The 20023-nt window shown below is 48.9% G+C and overlaps 1 protein-coding gene across 2 annotated transcripts in view; it reads right to left on the reverse strand.

Moving 5' to 3' along the window:
- Positions 1-20023, reverse strand: part of LOC309520391 (unconventional myosin-Ie-like) — a 53167-nt gene that overhangs the window by 2462 nt on the left and 30682 nt on the right. For both annotated transcript variants that reach the window (XM_082202089.1, XM_082202090.1), the window contains exons 11-26: positions 19050-19130; positions 17732-17818; positions 16484-16570; positions 15436-15603; positions 14528-14613; positions 14103-14184; positions 13663-13769; positions 11423-11521; positions 10983-11127; positions 9741-9855; positions 8818-8987; positions 7707-7852; positions 5260-5406; positions 2763-2920; positions 1705-1785; positions 322-514 (exon numbers count right to left, since the gene is read on the reverse strand). In XM_082202089.1, the coding sequence (XP_082058215.1) occupies positions 322-514; positions 1705-1785; positions 2763-2920; positions 5260-5406; positions 7707-7852; positions 8818-8987; positions 9741-9855; positions 10983-11127; positions 11423-11521; positions 13663-13769; positions 14103-14184; positions 14528-14613; positions 15436-15603; positions 16484-16570; positions 17732-17818; positions 19050-19130 (1952 nt within the window). The remainder of the gene's footprint in view (positions 1-321; positions 515-1704; positions 1786-2762; positions 2921-5259; positions 5407-7706; positions 7853-8817; positions 8988-9740; positions 9856-10982; positions 11128-11422; positions 11522-13662; positions 13770-14102; positions 14185-14527; positions 14614-15435; positions 15604-16483; positions 16571-17731; positions 17819-19049; positions 19131-20023) is intronic.

The raw sequence follows: 20023 nt of genomic DNA on the forward strand, positions 1-20023 counted from the left end.
TCCTGGGCCAGAGAGTAAGGAAACACACAGAAAAGACCTGAGATACACGCCAAAGTGGCAAACTGCTGATCTTGCCAAAGACCTGAGTTGTAAGGCAATATGTTTTTCTGGTTTTGGGGTGGTGGTGTTTTTTTGCAGCCTACTGGTCACCTTAAAACTGTCAATCAAATGGTTTGGGCAAAGCTCAAAGGAGTCGGAGGCAATGAGCATGAAAATCAGAGAAGGAAGGCAAGATTTAGTGCGAGAGAAAGAGAGAAGCAAAGTCTCAGTCTAGCATCAGGAAAGTGCGATGTCCAACGACCGTCTCCTCAGCTCGCTCACCCTGCCACGCCTTGGTCCGGGACGTTCATGAAGTCCAGGTTCAGTTGAGTCGGCAGGGCTTTCGCTCTGGGGCTGGCCCCCTGGCGGGGCAAACTGGGCTGCTCCATGCTGACCTGCCTGGTCATCGAAAGGCGCTGCTGGAAGGGGGGCCTGGTTCCCACATTGCCACCCCCGCGGTTGCCCCACTTTGACCCTGCCGGGGGGGGGGATAAATAACAGAGAGTCAACGCCCGACCCTTTGCGAGGGGAACGTGGGTCGCCGTTTGGCTGGTTGGTTATTTCATAAAATCCCCGCACCGCTTGATTGTAAACAAGCATCAAAGTGGTTCGCAAAACAATAAAATCAATAATGATGTACAACGATGCTTTAAAACATGCAGAAAGTTACAGCTACTGAAAACAGATCAAAGTTCTCAGCGGCTTGGGTAGATTCTTCATCACAGTTCCTGAGCACATTAATTATTATTATTACAGTGGTACCTCGAGTTAAGTACTTAATTCGTTCCGGAGTTCCGTTCTTAACCTGAAACTGTTCTTAACCTGAAGCACCACTTTAGCTAATGGGGCCTCCTGCTGCTGCTGCACCGCCGGAACACGATTTCTGTTCTCATCCTGAAGCAAAGTTCTTAACCCGAGGTACTATTTCTGGGTTAGCGGAGTCTGTAACCTGAAGTGTTTGTAATCTGAAGTCTATGTAACCCGAGGTACCACTGTATTGTATTATCTAGCTGGGTTGCTCCTTTTTAACCACCCCCCCACCCCAAATATTTTGGGTGTTAGAAGTTGAGTTTGTTCCCCGTCTTCCCGAATTCTTGAGTATCTGCTGTGGAATATCCTCAGAGCAAACAGCCAAACCATCCCCTGTAACACAGCCTTCCCCAAACAGGACCAATGGTCAGAGACGAGGATGCAAGCCGTCGTTTAATCCAATCTGGAGGGAGCGGCAGGTTGACCCGGGCTGTCCTAACTTGACCTGCAATAAAGGTGTCTTCTCCTGAGGTTGTCAGGAAGAGACAAACCCTTCTGGGATCCAGGCAGCTCTCCGAACCTGGGCTTTTTAAAATCTGGAGATGTCTGAATTCGAACCCAGGACACCCAGCACGCCAAGGCTGGGAAGACGCCACAAGTGGGACTCTGGGAGAATCCCCCTCCCCACCTGGCCTGATCCCTGGAAGAGGAGACAATACAGGGCAGGATGAACCTTGTACAAGGATAGAGAATGGGATCTTAAAAGGACATCCAGCCTGACCCCCTATCGCCGGTAGCTTCGCATGTTCTTGGATGCCCAAGGGGGGCAGAATGGGATTCCTCCAATCCTGCCTCTACGCCCCCCCATCTTAGACAAGACACACACACCCCCCCCGCAAGAAAAACATTTTTTACCTGTTGTGTTCGTTGCATTCCAGCCAGGTGAGGTTCCCCTGCCCAGGCTCCGACTTTTCCTGGTGTCTTTCCGGGTAGGTCCTGAAATCAGGGGGGTCCCACCGTCAGCTCTCTGAGGGGAGGTGGCCCCGATCCCCTGGGAACCCACCCAGCACGGGGCAGCAGCCCTTAAAGGTGCCCTCAGCGCCGTCCGACTCAAAAGCTCGCCGGAGGTCAGGTTTGATGAGTCCCTAAGCTACTGAAGGTAATGGGGCCCTTTATATGTCCTTTGTCAACAACCAATTGTCATTGTTTTCTGTGTTGAATTTATGCTATATGGTAATTTATGGACCTAAAAGGTCCATGCAGAACACAAAACACTGTTGCTGTATGTAGGTTTTATTTATCTTATTTTTATTTATCTTATATTGGAAATGTATACCCAGTTTTCCCTTTAATTTTTTGGGTGGGCCCCCAAGAGGTTGGGGCCTTAAGCTATAGCTTGTTTAGCTTACACGTAAATCTGGCACTGTAGGAAGGCAATCCGCACCCCCAAAGACCTTGAGCCAGCAGTCATTACATCCCGATATCATCAATGCAAAATGGGAGATACAGGGTTGAAATAACAAATTTGAAATACCAGTTCCAAAGGTTTCTGGTGGGTCACTTGATAAGAGTGTCTTTTGCAAAGGCACGCTGCTATAAATTGTGTGTGGGGAGGGGTGGACGGGAATGCAGGCTTCCAGAATGTATTTTGGGGTTCTCGGGGGAAATTTAAGGACACAAATAAAATAATCAAAGAACTGTCTTGTTGACTTGGATCCGTTAAGTAATATCTTGATCAGGGTCTATGGATATCCTCCCCTCCACAGGTCCTCTACTCTAGGGCAGTGTTCCCCAACCTTGGGCCTCCAGCTGTTTTTGGACTACAACCCCCATCATCCCTCGCTAGCAAGACCAGTGGTCAGGGATGATGGGAACTGTAGTCCAAAAACAGCTGGAGGCCCCAGGTTGGGGAACACTGCCCTAGGGAACAATAACCGTCACCCCCCCCCTCTGCAAAATGTCCCCAGACTCACGGGCGTTGCGGGGCAAGCCAGGCCCGATGCTGACCACCAGCACTTTGCCGTTGTTGCGCAGGAGAGTCAAGTCCCCCTGGCAGATCTGGAACTGGATCTGGCGGGATCCGGCGGCCCCCCAGGGGCCCCACCCGTCTTTCTTTACCTTGAACTCCAGCCTGGAGCAGCGGAGAGAAAAATAGAGAGAGGGAAATGAGAAAACGATATATATTAAAAGATAGCAGTCACGGGGTGACCTCCGAGCACCCACTATATTTCTTCCTAACCTATCTCACAGGGTTGCCGTGAGGATAACTTGGGGGTGGTTTTGCATGAACTGCACGCGTCACCCTGAATTCCTTCGGAAAAGGGTGGGATTAAAAATGTAAAATAAATAAAACCTGAGTTTGCTTCTTTATTACAATATATCATATTTTTCCATGTACCTCGGGTTAAGTACTTAATTCGTTCCGGAGGTCCGTTCTTAACCTGAGACTGTTCTTAACCTGAGGCACCACTTTAGCTAATGGGGCCTCCTGCTGCTGCCACGCCACCAGAGCACGATTTCTGTTCTCATCCTGAAGCAAAGTTCTTAACCCGAGGTAATTGTGGGTTAGCGGAGTTTGTAACCTGAAGCATCTGTAACCTGAGGTACCACTGTATAAGACACTCCCATGTATAAGACACCCCCTATTTTGGGGGACTCCAAATTAAGAAGACACCCCTCAGCGCTACCCGTGTATAAGACGAGCCCCAATTTTAAACCTATTTTTTTGGTAAAAAAACCCCTAGTCTTAAACATGGAAAATATAGTGTGTGTGTGTATACATATACATATACATATACATATACACATACACATATTGCATTTATTTTTAAAAAAAACCAAAATCCTTGAAGCGGTTTACAATATACCATCAAATGCTACAATTTCAATAATACAAATACAGTGGTACCTCAGGTTACAGACGCTTCAGGTTATAGACTCCGCTAACCCAGAAATATTACCTCGGGTTAAGAACTTTGCTTCAGGATGAGAACAGAAATCATGCAGCGGCAGTGCAATGGCAGCAGGAGGTCCCATTAGCTAAAGTGGTGCTTCAGGTTAAGAACAGTTTCCGGTTAAGAACAGACTTCCAGAACAAATTAAGTACTTAACCCGAGGTACCACTGTATTGAATAAAACTTTAACGGAACTGACTTACAGTCTGTTGTTCCTTAATCATTTTATATGAAAGTCTGACTGCAATGGAATTTACTTCTCAGGGTAAAGTTGTGATCAGGATCACCATAGACCACAGGCTAAGAATACAACCAGTCATGGTTGCAACAATAGCCCAGATTCCATTTGCAGGGCTTATTTCACACAATCCCTCTCCTGGATCAAGTGGAATATTTGTATTTTAATCCAACCCTCCTTCCTTCCAAAGAGTTAAAGGTAACCCCCCCCTTTCCGCATCACCCAGAAAAGCAGTTGCGGGTGTTCAGTGGTGGGTTGTCATATTTCCACAGAAGCCTCCACATCCAGGCGCAGTCTATCTTAGAGCCCCATAAGCTAAAACCCACAGGAGAGGGCTCTCTCTCACCTCCGTGCCTTCATTCCCGGAGGCTCCCCACTGGAAGCAGGGACTCGGGCGATGTGGCCCCACCTTGTACGAACCCACAGGGTTTGGGTGTAATCTTTGACACCTCCCTTTCCATGGAGGCGCAGATTGCAGCTATAACAAAGGCGCCATTTTTCCATCTCCGCCAAGCTAAGTAGTTGGCTCCTTACCTCTCTCGCCCTGATCTGGCCACTGTGATCCACACGCTGGTCACCTCCAGACTGGATTATTGTAACTCGCTCTACGTGGGGCTGCCCTTGAGACTGACCCAGAAACTCCAGCGGGTGCAGAATGCTGCAGCGAGACTCCTTACGGGGTCCCTGCCATGGGATCACATTCACCCGGTGCTATACCAGCTGCACTGGCTCCCGGTGAAGTACAGGATCAGGTTTAAGGTGCTGATTTAACCTTCAAAGCCCTATACGGCCTAGGACCCTCGTACCTACGGGACCGCCTCTTCTGGTTATGTCCCACGGAGGACCTTATGGTCTCCAAACAAAAACATCTTGGAGGTCCCGGGCCACAGGGAGCTTAGGCTGGCCTCAACCAGAGCCAGGGCTTTTTCGGCTGTGGCCCCGACTTGGTGGAACGCTCTGTCCCAAGAGACTAGGGCCCTGCGGGACTTGACATCTTTCCGCAGGGCCTGCAAGATGGAGCTGTTCCACCAGGCCTTGGGCCATGGCACAGTCTGTAATCCTCACAGAACTCTAGCCCAATGGTTGCCATTAATTTGATTTTGAATGATTTTAGAATGAATTGATTTTAGAATGCTATGTTACTTTTATTTATTGTTAGCCGCTCTGAGCCCGGCTTCGGCTGCGGAGGGCAGCATATAAAATTATTATTATTATTATTATTATTATTATTATTATTATTATTATTAATACTCTCAAGGGAGCAGCGCGGCTACTCACTGGTTGCTGAACTTGACTGGCAGCTGCTTCTGGGTCCTCTCCTCGTAGCGTTTGTAGAGGAGGCTCAACAGTTCCGTCTTGAAGACCGACTCCAGGACGCTGTCGTATTGGGGCTCGTGGATGATGATGAAGTCGTCCTGCAAGGTGCTTGGGTGAGAGAAGATGGGAGACAGAAAGAGAGTAAGGACTTTGAAAAGCCAAAGGAGAGCCTTGCCTGCTGCCGCTGGGTCAGCTCCAGACACCCATTTAGTGCAGCATCCTGTTCTGACAGTGTCCCAAACACCTCTCTGAACCTAGGAATCGAGGTAGACTGCCACTGGACTGGAGGTTCCATCATAACATCAGAAGAGCAATTCTGCCCTCCCAGGGGTCAAACTCAGCAGCGCTCTCCCTACTTGCGATTCCCACCAACTGATGGGAAATTGCCTCCAATCCTGGAACTGTATTCTTCTTCTTTCAGTTTCTTACCCGCCTTTCACCATAATGTCCCACGGCGGGTGACACAAATTTTTAAATACTAACATTAAGAAACGGTGGGAAGCAAAATTTACAAATTGCTCCTTGTTGAAAGAAAATGATATGAAAGTGATATATAGATGGTATATAACACCTGTACAACTAGGAAGAATGTACAAAACCAGTTCAAATATGTCTTGGAAACGTAAAGAAAAAGAAGGGACCTTTTATCATATGTGGTGGGACTGTAGTAAAATTAAATTTTCTTGGGAAATGATATATAATGAGTTGAAGAAAATGTTCCAATTAACATTTGTCAAAAAACCTGAAGCATTTTTGTTAGGGATTGTAGGAAAAGACCTGCCAAGGAAATTGAAAAACCTATTTATGTACGCGACAACGGCGGTAAGAGTCTTAATAGCACAAGGATGGAAGAACAAGGAAATCCCAGCCAAAGAACTGTGGCAAGAGAAACTGATGGACTACGCAGAATTGGCAAAACTGACACACAAACTACCATATTTTTTGCACCATAACACTCACTTTTTTCCTCCTAGAACGTAAGGGGAAATGTCTGTGCGTGCTATGGAGGAAATGCCTACGGGTGGCATGCCTACGGATTTCCCTCCTCTAAAAACTATGTGCGTGTTATGGTCGGGTTCGTGTTATAGAGTGAAAAATACGGTACATGACAAGGATAACTGTGATTTTAAAGATTAATGGGAACCCTTTACAAAGTATTTAAAGAAACAACAAAATGAACTGGACTCCTTCGCAGGTTTTGAATATACATTCACAAACTACTTGTTGATAGCATCTAGATAGATAAATTAAGGATCTGTACAGTTTTGTAACATGCAGATAACATATGTTGATAAACCAGAGACAGGAGCTGAGGGAAGTCAAGGGGGGGAGGGGAGGGGAGGGGGCTATATTTTGGGGAGGAAGGAGGGGAAAAATAGGGGGGCGGGAATTTAAGGATATGTTTTTTGATAAGACATTATGTTGAAATTACTAATAAAAATATTTTTTAAAAAAATAAACGGTGGGAAACAAATTAGCTTCAAGAATATTATAAACGTCAAGGGCGCATTCAGGCCAGAATCACCACGTTTCAAGCACGACGGAGCCACTATAAACCGTCATGGCTTCTCGCCAAAGGATTCTGGGAGCTGTCATTTGTCAAGGGCGCCTCATGGAGCTACAATTCCCGGAGTCCCCCAGGAAGAGGGATTGGTTGTTGAACCACTCTGGGAATTGTAGCTCTGTGAGGAGAATAGTCTCCTAACAACTCTCTCTTTTTTAATATACATTTTTATTATTTTTTTAACATATCATTTCCAACAGTCATTTAACATAACTTCTTATCTTAACAATACTTTAGACTTCTGTCAACAACCTCTGAAAATTTTCCATTCTTTATCGCTTGTTCTGCATTTCTTAATTTCTCTATTACTTTAAATTATCATTAACTAATAATTCTCCCTATAGTCTCTCCTAAGAATTCTCATCACCTTTAAACTGCATCTTTAAACTACAGGAGCCTTTGGGGGAAGCCACAGCTGTTGGCGGGGGCATCACAGCTCTTTAGATATGTGGTGTGAATGTGGCCAGAAACATAATCAACGTGCCCACGTGTCCATTCATTCCAGTGGGTCTACTCTGAGTAAGGCTAGCATCAGCTGGAACCCTTGGGGCGCAAAACAAGTGACCTGGGAGGATTTTGAGGGCCCGGCAGAAAGCTTGGAGGGCCATCCCTGTTCAGTATGGAAGGTGGAGCTCCCATACTCAGTGGCGTAGCGTGGGGGGTGCAGGGGGGGGCCGGCCGCACCGGGCGCAACACCTGGGGGTTAGGGTTAGGGGGCGCAAATCCACGGGTTAGGGGGAGCAAATTACTTGCCTTGCCCCGGGTGCTGACAACCCACGCTACGCCACTGCCCATACTCCAGCCTCCCCAAAACTCCCTCCAGCCCGTTGTCATTGTCACTCACCTCAGGGACACCGACTGGACCCGCTCTACCTCGATCTGCCTCTTCAAGACCTCCCTGATGGTTCCTTTATCTGGGCCCTGCTTCACCTTCTCGCGGCCGATCAGGTAGAGGAACTTGGGGGTCAGGATCAGGTCCCGCTTCACTGTCTGCAGGGAAATTACGAAAAGGGGGTCGTAAGAACATCCAGCCCGGTTCTCACATCAGCCGAACGTCCCAAAGAGTTTTGGAACTCAGATAGACTGCCACTGGGCCTGGAGGTTCTGTAAGAAATTAAGAAGGGCTGGCTGGATCCGACCAGTGGCCCACCTCGTCCACCCCTCCTGTTCTCGCAAGCTTCCTGCATTCCTTTGTGTAAGAACCTCTTGCGGATGTAAGGATAAAGGGTAAACACATATTCATAAACAGATGCAAACATCATAACTCTAGCAGAAGATCCCAAACTTCTTTGTAGGGTGTGAATGAGTGCTGGTCCTGTATACCTGAAGGAGCGTCTCCACCCCCATCGTTCTGCCCGGACACTGAGGTCCAGCTCCGAGGGCCTTCTGGCGGTTCCCTCATTGCGAGAAGTGAGATTACAGTGAACCAGACAGAGGGCCTTCTCGGTAGTGGCACCCGCCCTGTGGAACGCCCTCCCATCAGATGTCAAAGAGATAAATAATTACCTGACATTCAGAAGACATCTGAAGGCAGCCCTGTTCAGGGAAGTTTTTAATATGTAACGCTGTACTGTTTTTAACACTGATTGGGAGCCGCCCAGAGTGGCTGGGGAAACTCAGCCAGATGGGCGGGGTATAAATAATAAATTATTATTATTATTATTATTATTATTATTATTATTATTATGTGGGTTCAGGCACATGCTTGCAACAATATTCAACAGCATTTACTGCCTCCGATGGGGAGGCAGAGCCCAGGCAACAGGGCAAGACTCAGAGAGAAAGACGAGGCTATAATAATAATAATAATAATAATAATAATAATAATTTTTTATTTATATCCCACCCTCCCCAGCTGAAGCCGGGCTCAGAGTGGCTAACAAGAGTAAAATGTTGCAGAAAATGTATGCAGAAAGATGGCCACACAGAAGGACTCTCGCAGTGTCCCGGCTCACCTTGAAGCGCCGGTCATACTTGACAACCGTGTCAGCAAAATCCACGCGCTCTCGCCGGCCCACGAAGCGGCGCAGCTCAGGGTGGGTCTCCAAGCCGATGTAGTCGCCCACGAAATTGCGGTTGATGCTGTTCCGGCGACGCTCTTTCTTGTTCAGAACGATGTTGGACGCTTTGCAAGACAGAAGCGAGAAAGAAGCTAGGCCCAGCTGCGGCCAGGCACTCTGTGCGGGCTCAGAGACTGTTTTCCAGCAGTCACACAACCCAGCGGCTAAGCCCTGCTGTTATGTACTAAGCTTGGATCCTAGAACAATAGGCAAGTAGGATCCTAGAATGCAACAACTGATTGGCCTGCAGGAAAAGACCAATCAGGCTCCAGGAGGGAAGCAGAATCAGCCAATCAGACAGGACTCGTTGTGCAAATAATGTATATAAAAGCCCGAGGTTTGGGGGGCAATTAAATCACTGTTTCACAAGCTGCAATAAAGAGCATGAAATCGGTACAAGACTCTGAGTACCAGCGTTCAAACTGCGGAGAGAAATTGCTACGAACCCTTGTGCCACCCCACCTGATTTTGGACAAATATGTGCCCCCCTAGAATCATGGAACTGTAGAGTGGGAAGGGACCACTTGAGTCATCTAGTCCAACCCCCTGGAATGCAGGAGTCTTTTGCCCAACACGGGGCTTGAACCCAGGACCCTTAGATCAACGAATCTCATGCTCTACTAACGGAGCTAAAATAATGGTTAAGGGTGCTGTCACAAAAGCCTTCTCTGCCCCCTCCTCCGTAATTCAAGTGCTGGTGCCACTGGCCATACGGCTCCTCCTTTGGGATGTTTGTGGAGCAATGAGGGGTTTCCCACCCCCCAAAATGCTCCACAAACTCAGCAGGGTCAACCTGGGGGAAGGAGAAAACAGCTCACCTTCCTCCCTCATCTGAATGTACTTCCGGACGGCCACGTGTTTCCGCCACGCCTGTTGGATGACGCGGGCGTAGCCGTCGTAACGGCGCTCGCGCATCTCCTCCAGGAGGAAAAGCTGGAGAAAGAGAGAGGGCAGGAGAAGGAGGGAAGGAAGGAAGGAAGGAGAGAGGGAGATCAATCGGGGCGGCATTGCCAGGGACAGGAAGGAGTCAGCAGACTCCAGAAGGAGCTGCCATTTTCTTGCCTCCCGTAGGGATCCTTCACAGAATTGCAGAGTTGGAAAAATGAAAATGTAAATGAAATAAGCTCCAATCTGGAACAGGCAGGGACCAATTTAACTTTTTAGACTTAAGGGCGTGAGAATGTTTGGAAGCTGGAACTTATGACCCATCTCAGCTTCCCACTGGGGTGTTTGGTCTGCCACTGGGAGAACAGGGGGCTGGAGCAGGTGGCCTTTGGCCTTATCAAGCGACAAGGCTGCTCTTATATTAAGGCTGAAAGATGAGGGAGGGAGGGAGGGAGGGAGGAAGGAAGGAAGGAAAGGGAGGGAGGGAGAAAGGAAAGGGAGGGAGGGAGAAAGGAAAGAGAGGAAAGAGGGAAGGAAGGAAGGGAGGGAGGGGAGGGAGGGAGGGAGGGAGGGAGGAAAGAAGGAAGGAAGGAAGGAAGGAAGGGGAGGGAGGGAGAAAGGAAAGAGAGGAAAGAGGGAAGGAAGGAAGGGAGGGAGGGGAGGGAGGGAGGGAGGGAGGGAGGAAAGAAGGAAGGAAGGAAGGAAGGGGAGGGAGGGAGAAAGGAAAGAGAGGAAAGAGGGAAGGGAGGGAGGGAGGGAGGAAGTCAGGAAGGAAGGAAATAGGGAAGTAAGGGAGGGAGGAAAGAGGGAAGGAAGGAAGTCAGGAAGGAAGGGAGGGAAGGAAGGAAGGAAGGAAGGAAAGGGAGGGATGAAGAAAAGGGAGAGAGGGAGGAAAGAAGGAAGGAAGGAAGGAAGGAAGGAAGGAAGGAAGGAAGGAAGGAAGGAAGGAAAGGGAAGGAAGGAGGGAGGAAAGAAGGAAGGAAGGAAGGAAGGAAGGAAGGAAGGAAGGAAGGAAGGAAGGAAGGAAAGGGAGGGAGGGAGAAAGGAAAGGGAGGAAAGAGGGAAGGAAGGAAGGAAGGAAGAAAGGAAGGGAGGGAGGGAGGGAGGAACTTGAGCACAGCCACTTCCGCCCTGACTTCCCCCTGGGAGCCTCTGCTCCTCCCTCCTGCCCTCACCGACTCTGGAGCTTTGATGAAGACCTTCGTCCGCCCCAGCTGAAACTGGTCCAGGTCCATGTTGACAGATTTCATCAGGTGCACCACGCCCTGTTTCTCGTCCCCTCGCCACAGTGGCCATGTCTCTGGGGTCAGGATGGCGTACCTGGGAGAGAGAGAGAGACAGAATGTGCCTACAGGGGTTTGTACATGTGAAAGTGGGGAGGATGGAAACAGGTTTTGGGAATGATCCGGCCCTTTCTGACCGGCGCCTCCTTCCCCTCGGCTGCTTCTGCATAGTCCAAGGCTTCGTCCCCATCAATAGAGGAAGCTTTCCCTGATCCGATGGTCCATAAAGACCGAGCTTCCGTCGAAAGGCACAGGAGCAGAGTAGGGTGGGGCTTTTCCTCTGGTCAGTTGGCAACCCCAGAAAGGACACAGAAGAGCACACAAAGCCTCACCTATGGAGGAACTTGTGAAAGACCCTTCGGTAGGCGTAGCCAGCTCGGCGCACCCGGATATTTTCCCGCAGACCCAAATATTCCACCTGGTGCTTCACCCTGGAGGAGGAGCAGAAATTGAGGGCCACAAGAACAACAGAAGCAGCCTCTTATTGCCCTTCCCATAGAGAAGACCATAACTTTGGATTTGCTATAGTTAAATGTTAATTGTTCGGCATTACAACAAACAGTGAGAGATCCTAGAAGTTTTCTGAGGCCTACATAGGAGAAGGAAATTAGAACTACCGTATTTTTCGCTCTTTAACACGCACCCGACCATAACACGCACGTAGTTTTTAGAGGAGGAAAATCCGTAGGCATGCCACCCGTAGGCATTTCCTCCATAACACGCACAGACATTTCCCCTTACTTTCTAGGAGGAAAAAAGTGAGTGTTATGGTGCAAAAAATACGGTACTTAATCCGCATATAAGAGAACGGGGAGGGGTGTACCAGCCAATTTAGGGGGGGTGGGCATTTTCTTTCCCCATATTTCCTACTAAGGAATTAATATAGAGGTTGAATAAAGTAGGTGCAAGGACGCAGCCTTGTTTAACACTATGGTAGGTTTGGATTTCCTTGGCTAAGTGACCCTGTCGGTCACACCTAACCCGGACCCAAGTGTTTTCGTATAAACTGCGGATGAGGCAGAGTAGACGTCTATGTTGAGGCTCTTAGTTTTTTGGATCAAATGGGACGTTGGGGGAATGGGGGGGGGGAGAGACTGCCTGACCTTCTGGCAACAGCTGTTCAAAGATAGACTGCGCCTGGGCACAGAAGTTCCCTGGAGCCGTTCGTTACAACTGATTGGGCTATGTCACAAGGAAGAAAGGGGGGGTTCCCCTCCCAATTTATGGGAGAAATATCAGAAGAGGCAAAAAGCCCCTTGGCTGGATCCGAGTGAAGGTGTGTCTCGTCCAGGACCTTGTTTCATGGGCAACAGGAAATTAAGAAGCTCTCCTTCGTCACTACTGTCTTTGACATTCAGGGGTATAGTGCTCTTGGACATGGAGGTTCTTTTAAAAAGCTATTATATTGAATAAGCTTCTCATCCTCCTCAAACTGAGCCCAGAGGGGTATTTGAGCAAGTGGTGTGGGCACCCACCCACCCAATTGCTTCTCTGCCCCCCGACTTAGCCCCCACCCACAGAGACACCACACTCCTGTCCTTCGCTGTTCCAAAAGATCTGGGTCAAAGAATTCGCCTCGGAAAGACCATAGAGGGGAGAGAGAAAGTGGGATAGAGTGCCCCTTCCCCCCACTTCCTCCTTCCATTCCGTGAAATTTTCGCAAGACGAATCTGGCCTCATCCCCTCTCAACCAAGGGAGCAATGAGTGTGTGTTGTGAAGGGAACAAAGGGAGCTTTGTGGCTCCCAGGAAACACCCACTGGCACCACGTTGGTGACTCCTGCCATGTTGAAATGGGTTCATTCAACTCATTTTAACCCCAGTTAGAAGTTTGTAGGGGATTTGAAACAGAATACCAGGGCACCTTCTCAATATGCCTGAAGGAGCGTCTCCATCCCTATTGTTCTGCCCAGACATTGAGGTCCAGCGCTGAGGGCCTTCTAGCAGTTCCCTCGCTGCGAGAAGCGAAGTTACAGGGAACCAGGCAGAGGGCCTTCTTGGTGGTGGCACCTGCCCTGTGGAACACCCTCCCAGCACATGTCAAGGAAATAAATAACTATCTGACTTTTAGAAGACATCTGAAGGCAGCCCTGTTTAGGGAAATTTTTAATGTTTGATGTTTTATCACTTTATTATTATTATTATTATTATTATTATTATTATTATTATTATTAATAAATAATAAGTAGCCAAGAGTGGCTGGGGAAACCCAGCCAGATGGGCGGGGTAGAAATAATAAATTATTATTACTTATTAGTGTAGGGGGGATTAAGTATCCCTTTTATCACACCACTGTCCTTATTATTATGGCAGTTTAAGCAGAGAACTGGGAACTGGAGCAGCTCTCCAGATGTTGGTGAACGGCAAGTCCCATCATCACCCCTGAACTGCCTGGAATCCAAGACTCCTCAAATTTAATTAAATCCCCTTTAAAAACCATCCTTGCCTGCAGCTACACTGGTTATTCTTCATGTGTTATTTTGGAGGGGTCGTACAGTCTCCCCTCATTCCCCCCTTCATCTCTAGAACTAATTTGAAGACCATAGGCCCCATGTGCCCCACAGCTGCCGCACCTGCTCTCCTCCCAGTCGCGGGGCCTCTTGGTCTCGTTCGGCTTGATGCATCTGATGTACTGTGGCGTGCATTTCATCAACGTGCCGACCAGGTCGTTGGCTTGTCTCTTTAATTTTTCCCAGGAGGAGAGGAGGTGAAAAGAAAAGAAAATGTTTTGCTCTGTTTAAATTTTTTTTGGAGTCACAGCACAAAAGGAAAAGGGATGGGGAGGAGGGAGGAAAAAATAAGCAAGCTTGCAAATGATTTTCTAAGGGACAGGTCCAGAGGACAGGGGAAATTGAGCCAATGCTTGCTTCCTTTCTGTTCCCTTTTCTGCTGCAGTTTGATGTAGCAGCTGCTGCACAACTGCATTTCTTAAAGCAGAGAATCCTAGCCCTTATGGATATACAAACATGCACACACTTTCCTTGTCTCCACATGCGCTGCCAAGCCACACTACCTTGATCTTGCTGCCAGCTGTGGTGGGACGCCCTTTCTTCTCTGCGTTGAGGTTTTCAGGAAAGAGATCTCGGATGAATGGGCTTTGGACAACAAGAAAAAAAGCATTAAGGACCATCATTTTCCTTGTAGGAAACGGCTCACACGGCCCCAAAGAAAGGTCTTCGTTTTTGTACCACTTTCAAACACCATCTCCTGACATCACTTAAATCTTCCCATTTTACAGACGGGGAAGACTGAGGATCGCCCAGGAGACATTTAACTCAGCTGGGATTCAAACCTGCAGCTTCCAGGTGTGAAACACCATCCAAAAGGGACATGCTAGCAGGGCGGAGATGAGTTCCAGGAAGGAATTTTTATTTTATTTTGTTTTATTTTATTTATTGCTTTCGAGAGGCACCTTTCTCCCCACCCTGCCCCACTCACATCTCACTGCTCTGCATCAGCTCAATGAGGTCCGTAAAGAGCACATCGCGGTTCCGTTCGCAGAAGCCGTTCACGTCATACGATACCTGCGGCACCCGGGAAGAAAGCGGCTCAGGTTGCTGGACTTTGCAGTTACAGGCAGAATTACTGGTGGGGGGGGGTCCCCTCCTCCCCGCCCTCCATAATGATGAACTGGACGGACCAAGGATCTAACTCAGGAGGCGGCAGCTTCCCATCCTCCTGATTTATTCAGAACCATGAGGACCAGGATCTTGCTTTACTTTTAGCAGAAGGGCAGACAAAACTCAGTGGTTAGTGACGCTCCTTCAAGTATACTGGGCCGAGGCCGTTTAGGGCTTTCAAGGTCAGCACCAACACTTTGAATTGTGCTCAGAAACGTACTGGGAGCCAATGTAGGTCTTTCAAGACTGGTGTTATGTGGTCCCGGCAGCCGCTCCCAGTCCCCAGTCTACCTGCCACAATGTGGATTAGTTGTAGTTTCCGGGTCACCTTCAAAGGTAGCCCCACATAGAGTGCATTGCAGTAGTCCAAGCGGGAGATAACCAGAGCATGCACCACTCTGGCCAGACAGTCCGCGGGCAGGTAGGGTTTCATCCTGCATACCAGATGGAGCTGGTAAACAGCTGCCCTGGACACAGAATTAACCTGCACTTCCATGGACAGCTGTGAGTCCAGAATGACTCCCAGGCTGCACACCTGGTCCTTCAGGGGCACAGTTACCCCATTCAGGGCCAGGGAGTCCTCCACACCTGCCCACTTCCTGTCCCCGCAAAACAGTACTTCTGTCTTGTCAGGATTCAACCTCACTTCAAAAAAGATGCACAGCTCCGTGGATGAGGGAGGAGGGGAGACCCAGCCATTGATTCCCCTCCTTGGGGGGCACTGACCTTCCCGGCATAATGGTGGATGATGAAGCCCTGGTTCCAACTGTTGAAGTGAGGGTGGGTTCCCAGGGCCGTCTGGAGTTTCTGCAAGAGGGTGTGATCAGCCCCCTCGCCCTTGGCGTGCATCGTGGCACAGACGTCGTCCAGGATGCTCATCAGCCCTGGAGGATTCTGGGAGCGGGCGCAGCAATGGGGGGGGTGGAAAGAGGAGGGAAAGAGAAAATAAATAAATAAGAGTAGGCTAGGAGCTGAATTAATTGGGGAATTCAGAATTAAATTAATGGCAACCATTGGGATAGAGTTCTATGAGGATTACCAAAGGAGTGGGTCAGGCTGTGCCTTGGCCAAAGGCCTGGTGGAACAGCTCTGTCTTGCAGGCCCTGCGAAAAGATGTCAAGTTCCGCAGGGTCCTAGTCTCTTGGGACAGAGCGTTCCACCAGATCGGGGCCACAGCCGAAAAGGCCCTGGCTCTGGTTGAGGCCAGCCTAACCTCCCTGTGGCCTGGGACCTCCCAGACGTTTTTGTTTGAAGACCATAAGGTCCTCCGTGGGACATACCAGGAGAGGCGGTCCTGTAGGTGCGAGGGCCTTAGGCCGTATAGGGCTTTAAAGGTTAAATCAGCACCTTAAACCTGACCCTGTACTCCGCCGGGAGCCAGTGCAGCTGGTAGAGCACCGGGTGAATGTGATCCCATGGCAAGGACCCTGTAAGGCGTCTTGCTGCGGCATTCTGCACCCGCTGGAGTTTCTGGGTCAGTCTCAAGGGCAGCCCCACGTAGAGCAAGTTACAATAATCCAGTCTGGAGGTGACCGTAGCGTGGATCACAGTGGCTAGGTCAGGGCGAGAGAGGTAAGGAGCCAACTGCTTAGTTTGGCAGAGATGAAAAAATGCCGCCTTTGTTATAGCTGCAATCTGTGCCTCCATGGAAAGAGAGGTGTCGAAGATTACACCCAAACTCTTAACGGATGGTGCTGGCACTAATTGTGTCCCCGCAAGAGATGGGAGTTGCCCCTCCCAATCCCAATATCGTCCCAATATTTTCCCCACTCACCACTTTGTTCTCGATTAGGTCGCACACGACCTTGTTGTTGAAGTAGTCGATGGCGTTCCAGCGGATGCCCTCCTGGACGTATTCCTCCTGCGGGTCGGAAGAGAGGGATAGTGGGAGGGGAGAAAAGGGAAAGGGATAGAACAAATGAGCAGCTGGACAACGGGCTAAACTTGCACAACAGACACAGACACACACTCTCTCTCTTTCCATCAGCACTAAACTGCTCCTGGGACCATGTGCGAATGACATCACGGACACTGGCCAATAGGCACTATCTACAGGAGGAATGGCCCTCCAGATGCTGCCGAACTACAACTCCCATCATCCCCACACTGGCTGGGACTGATGGGAGGTGGAGGCCGACAACATTTGTCAATGATCGCCGTAATGTGGACATTCCTTGTAGGGCATATAACAGTCATCTGGAAATGAGCCGCTAGGCAACATCATCATCATCATCATCATCATCACAATTTATTATTTATACCCCGCCCATCTGGCTGGGTTTCCCCAGCCACTCTGGGCGGCTTCCAACAAAACACTAAAATACAAGAACCTATTAAACATTAAAAGCTTCCCTAAACAGGGCTGCCTTCAGATGTCTTCTAAAAGTTTGGTAGTTATTTTTCTCTTTGACATCTGGTGGGAGGGCGTTCCACAAGGCGGGTGCCACTACCGAGAAGGCCCTCTGCCTGGTTCCCCGTAAACTCACTTTTCACAGTGAGGGAACCGCCAGAAGGCCCTTGGAGCTGGACCTCAGTGTCTGGGCAAAATGATGGGGGTGGAGACGCTCCTTCAGGTATACTGGACCGAGGCTGTTTAGGGCTTTAAAGGTCAGCACCAACACTTTGAATTGTGCTCGGAAACGTACTGGGAGCCAGTGTAGGTCTTTCAAGACCGGTGTTATGTGGTCTCGGCGGCCGCCCCCAGTCACCAGTCTAGCTGCCGCATTCTGGATTAGTTGTAGTTTCCGGGTCACCTTCAAAGGTAGCCCCACGTAGAGCGAATTGCAGTAGTCCAAGTGGGAGATAACCAGAGCATGCGTCACTCTGGCGAGACAGTCTGTGGGCAGGGAGGGTCTCATCCTGCGTACCATTGAAAAACGAGCCACAGGACCCACTCAAAAGAACCCACAATCTATTTAAGGGGGTGTGATCCAATCAATTAAGGAGATCTCTTGTCCGTTTCACTTCCTACACCAAATGATAACCAAGTGGCTCGGAAAACACAACCGCCGCTCTCTCTCACCTGTTCGGCCTTCAGTGTCAGCTCAATGAAAATCTGCTGCAGCTTCTCATTCACAAAGTTGATGCAAAACTGTTCAAATCCGTTTTTCTGCAGCGAGGAAGAAAGAAGGGGCTGTCAGGAAGAACTCAAGAGTCGCAGGATAGGGAAGTCGGAGATTTGGGTTGCGGCGGGGGGACAGACATGTTGGGCATTGCTGCCCTGACCTCAGCTTCTCAACCCTCCACCAACGAGACTCAGTTGGAACAATCCCTGGGTCTCTGCGCCTGCCTCCAGCTTGTAGAAAAAATGTGCATCGATATGCATATATATTATTTAGTTATTTTATTTGCTGGTTCCTTTCCTGGGGGGAAATAGGCAGCCAGGAAGGCAGAGCAGTTTCTCAAGCAGAAACCACTGAAATTAATGGTGGGTGCACAGCATTCTAATGTATTTTTCATCTTTGTTGGGAGCCGCCCAGAGTGGCTGGGGAAACCCAGCCAGATGGGCGGGGTACAAAAAATAAATTATTATTATAAATAATTGCTCATAAATACAAGAAAGACAAAGGAGCTTGTGGTGGACTTCAGGAGACAGAAGAGCAACGTCCAGCCACTTTTGATTGATGGGGTCTGTGTGGAGAGGGTAACAACGTTCAGATCTTTGGGCATTGAATTACAAGAGGATCTGTCCTGGAGTGTCAACACAAGGGGGCTTGTGAAGACGGCGCAGCAGAGACTGTACTTTTTGAGAATACTAAGGAAAAACCATCTTCCGCAGAAACTGCTGCTTGCCTTCTATCACTGTGCCATTGAGAGCGTGCTCACTTATGGCTTATGTGTGTGGTACGGAAGCTGCACTACCCGGGACAGGATGGGGTTGTGCAGGGTTGTTAAGGCAGCAGAGAGCACTGTTGGCTGCCCACTCTCCACCTTAGAGCAGATTTATGCCACAAGGTGCCATAGGAAGGCACTGGACATAGTAAAAGATCCATCGCATCCTGGTCACTGTCTCTTCGAGCTCCTGCCGTCGGGACGGAGATACAGGTCGATGAAGACAAGAACGAGCCGTCTTAAGAACAGCTTCTTCTCCAGAGAGATCTCGGCCCTGAATGGGAAGCCCGGACTTTGAAAGTCATCTAATCTCCCTTGCTGTATTATACTGTATTGTTTAATTGGTGTTTTTATGGAGCAGTCAAGTAATTTCGTTGTCCCCGAAGGGGGCAATGACAATAAAGATATTATTATTATTATTATTATTATTATTATTATTATTATTATTACTACTACTACTACTACTACTGGGGGAGGAGGGAATCTGCTACTTCCTTTTTTTATATTACCTGGAAGATCTCAAAGCCGTAGATATCGAGAACCCCAATGCTGTACTCCTGGCGGTCTTTCTGTATGGCCTTGTTGACAGCCTGAGAGCAAATAAGAGCAGGGGACAGAAGGGAAGAGGGAGGAGGAGGGCAGATCTCATGAAATAAGCCAAGTTTTCACAATCAAATCTAAATAACCCGGACTTATAATGCAGGGGTCCTCTGCTTGCAGCAACAGCGACCTGCAGAGAGCTGTGTTTTGCACAAACATGGTTTTGTTTTCAGGCATCACCTACGATCCAACCATTCAGGAGTTGGAAAATTGGGATCTTCTCTTTTTAATAAAAATAATAATATTGCAAGTGGCTGGATATTGCAGCCAGAGGTGAAGTTTGATGGTGCTGATGGTGTGTTTGTGTAAAAGGCTACATCACAGTCAGTGTGGTGCAGTGGTTAAGAGTGCCAGGGTCTGGGAGACCACGACGACATTTCGCACCCGGCACCAAGCTGTACTGGTCTGAACTTTTAGCCAAATGAGGCAGCACAGTTTGTGGCAACACCTCACCTGGCAGGTAAGAGGCGTCCATTTTTTTGAATGAATAATAATAATAATTTTAAAACTCCCTGCATGTAGAAATCTCACGCATCAGGATGAATCCTTCTAATACCTTGCCATGTTTGTTTTCTACTTGCAGGGAGGACTTGAAAAAGGAAGCGTTCAAAAACAGAAGCAGTAGGCTAAGAACATAAGACGAGCCGGCTGGATCAGGCCCAAAGCAAGCCCATCCAGCCCTGCGTTTTGCTCTCGCAGTGGCTAGCCAGATGCCTCCAAAGGGAAAATCGTAAGCAGGACCAGAGAGCCAAAGCAGATTCTCAGCAACTGGTATTATTGGGAGGAATCCTGCCTCTGTCAACGGAGCAAAACACAGCCTTTGCTGCTAGTGGTCCCCGGCAGCCTTAGCCGCCGTGAATCGTGTCCAATCTTCTTTTAAAGC

Source organism: Podarcis vaucheri (genome assembly GCF_965113315.1).
Source record: "Podarcis vaucheri genome assembly, chromosome: 16".
Taxonomy (NCBI): Eukaryota; Metazoa; Chordata; class Lepidosauria; order Squamata; family Lacertidae; genus Podarcis; species Podarcis vaucheri.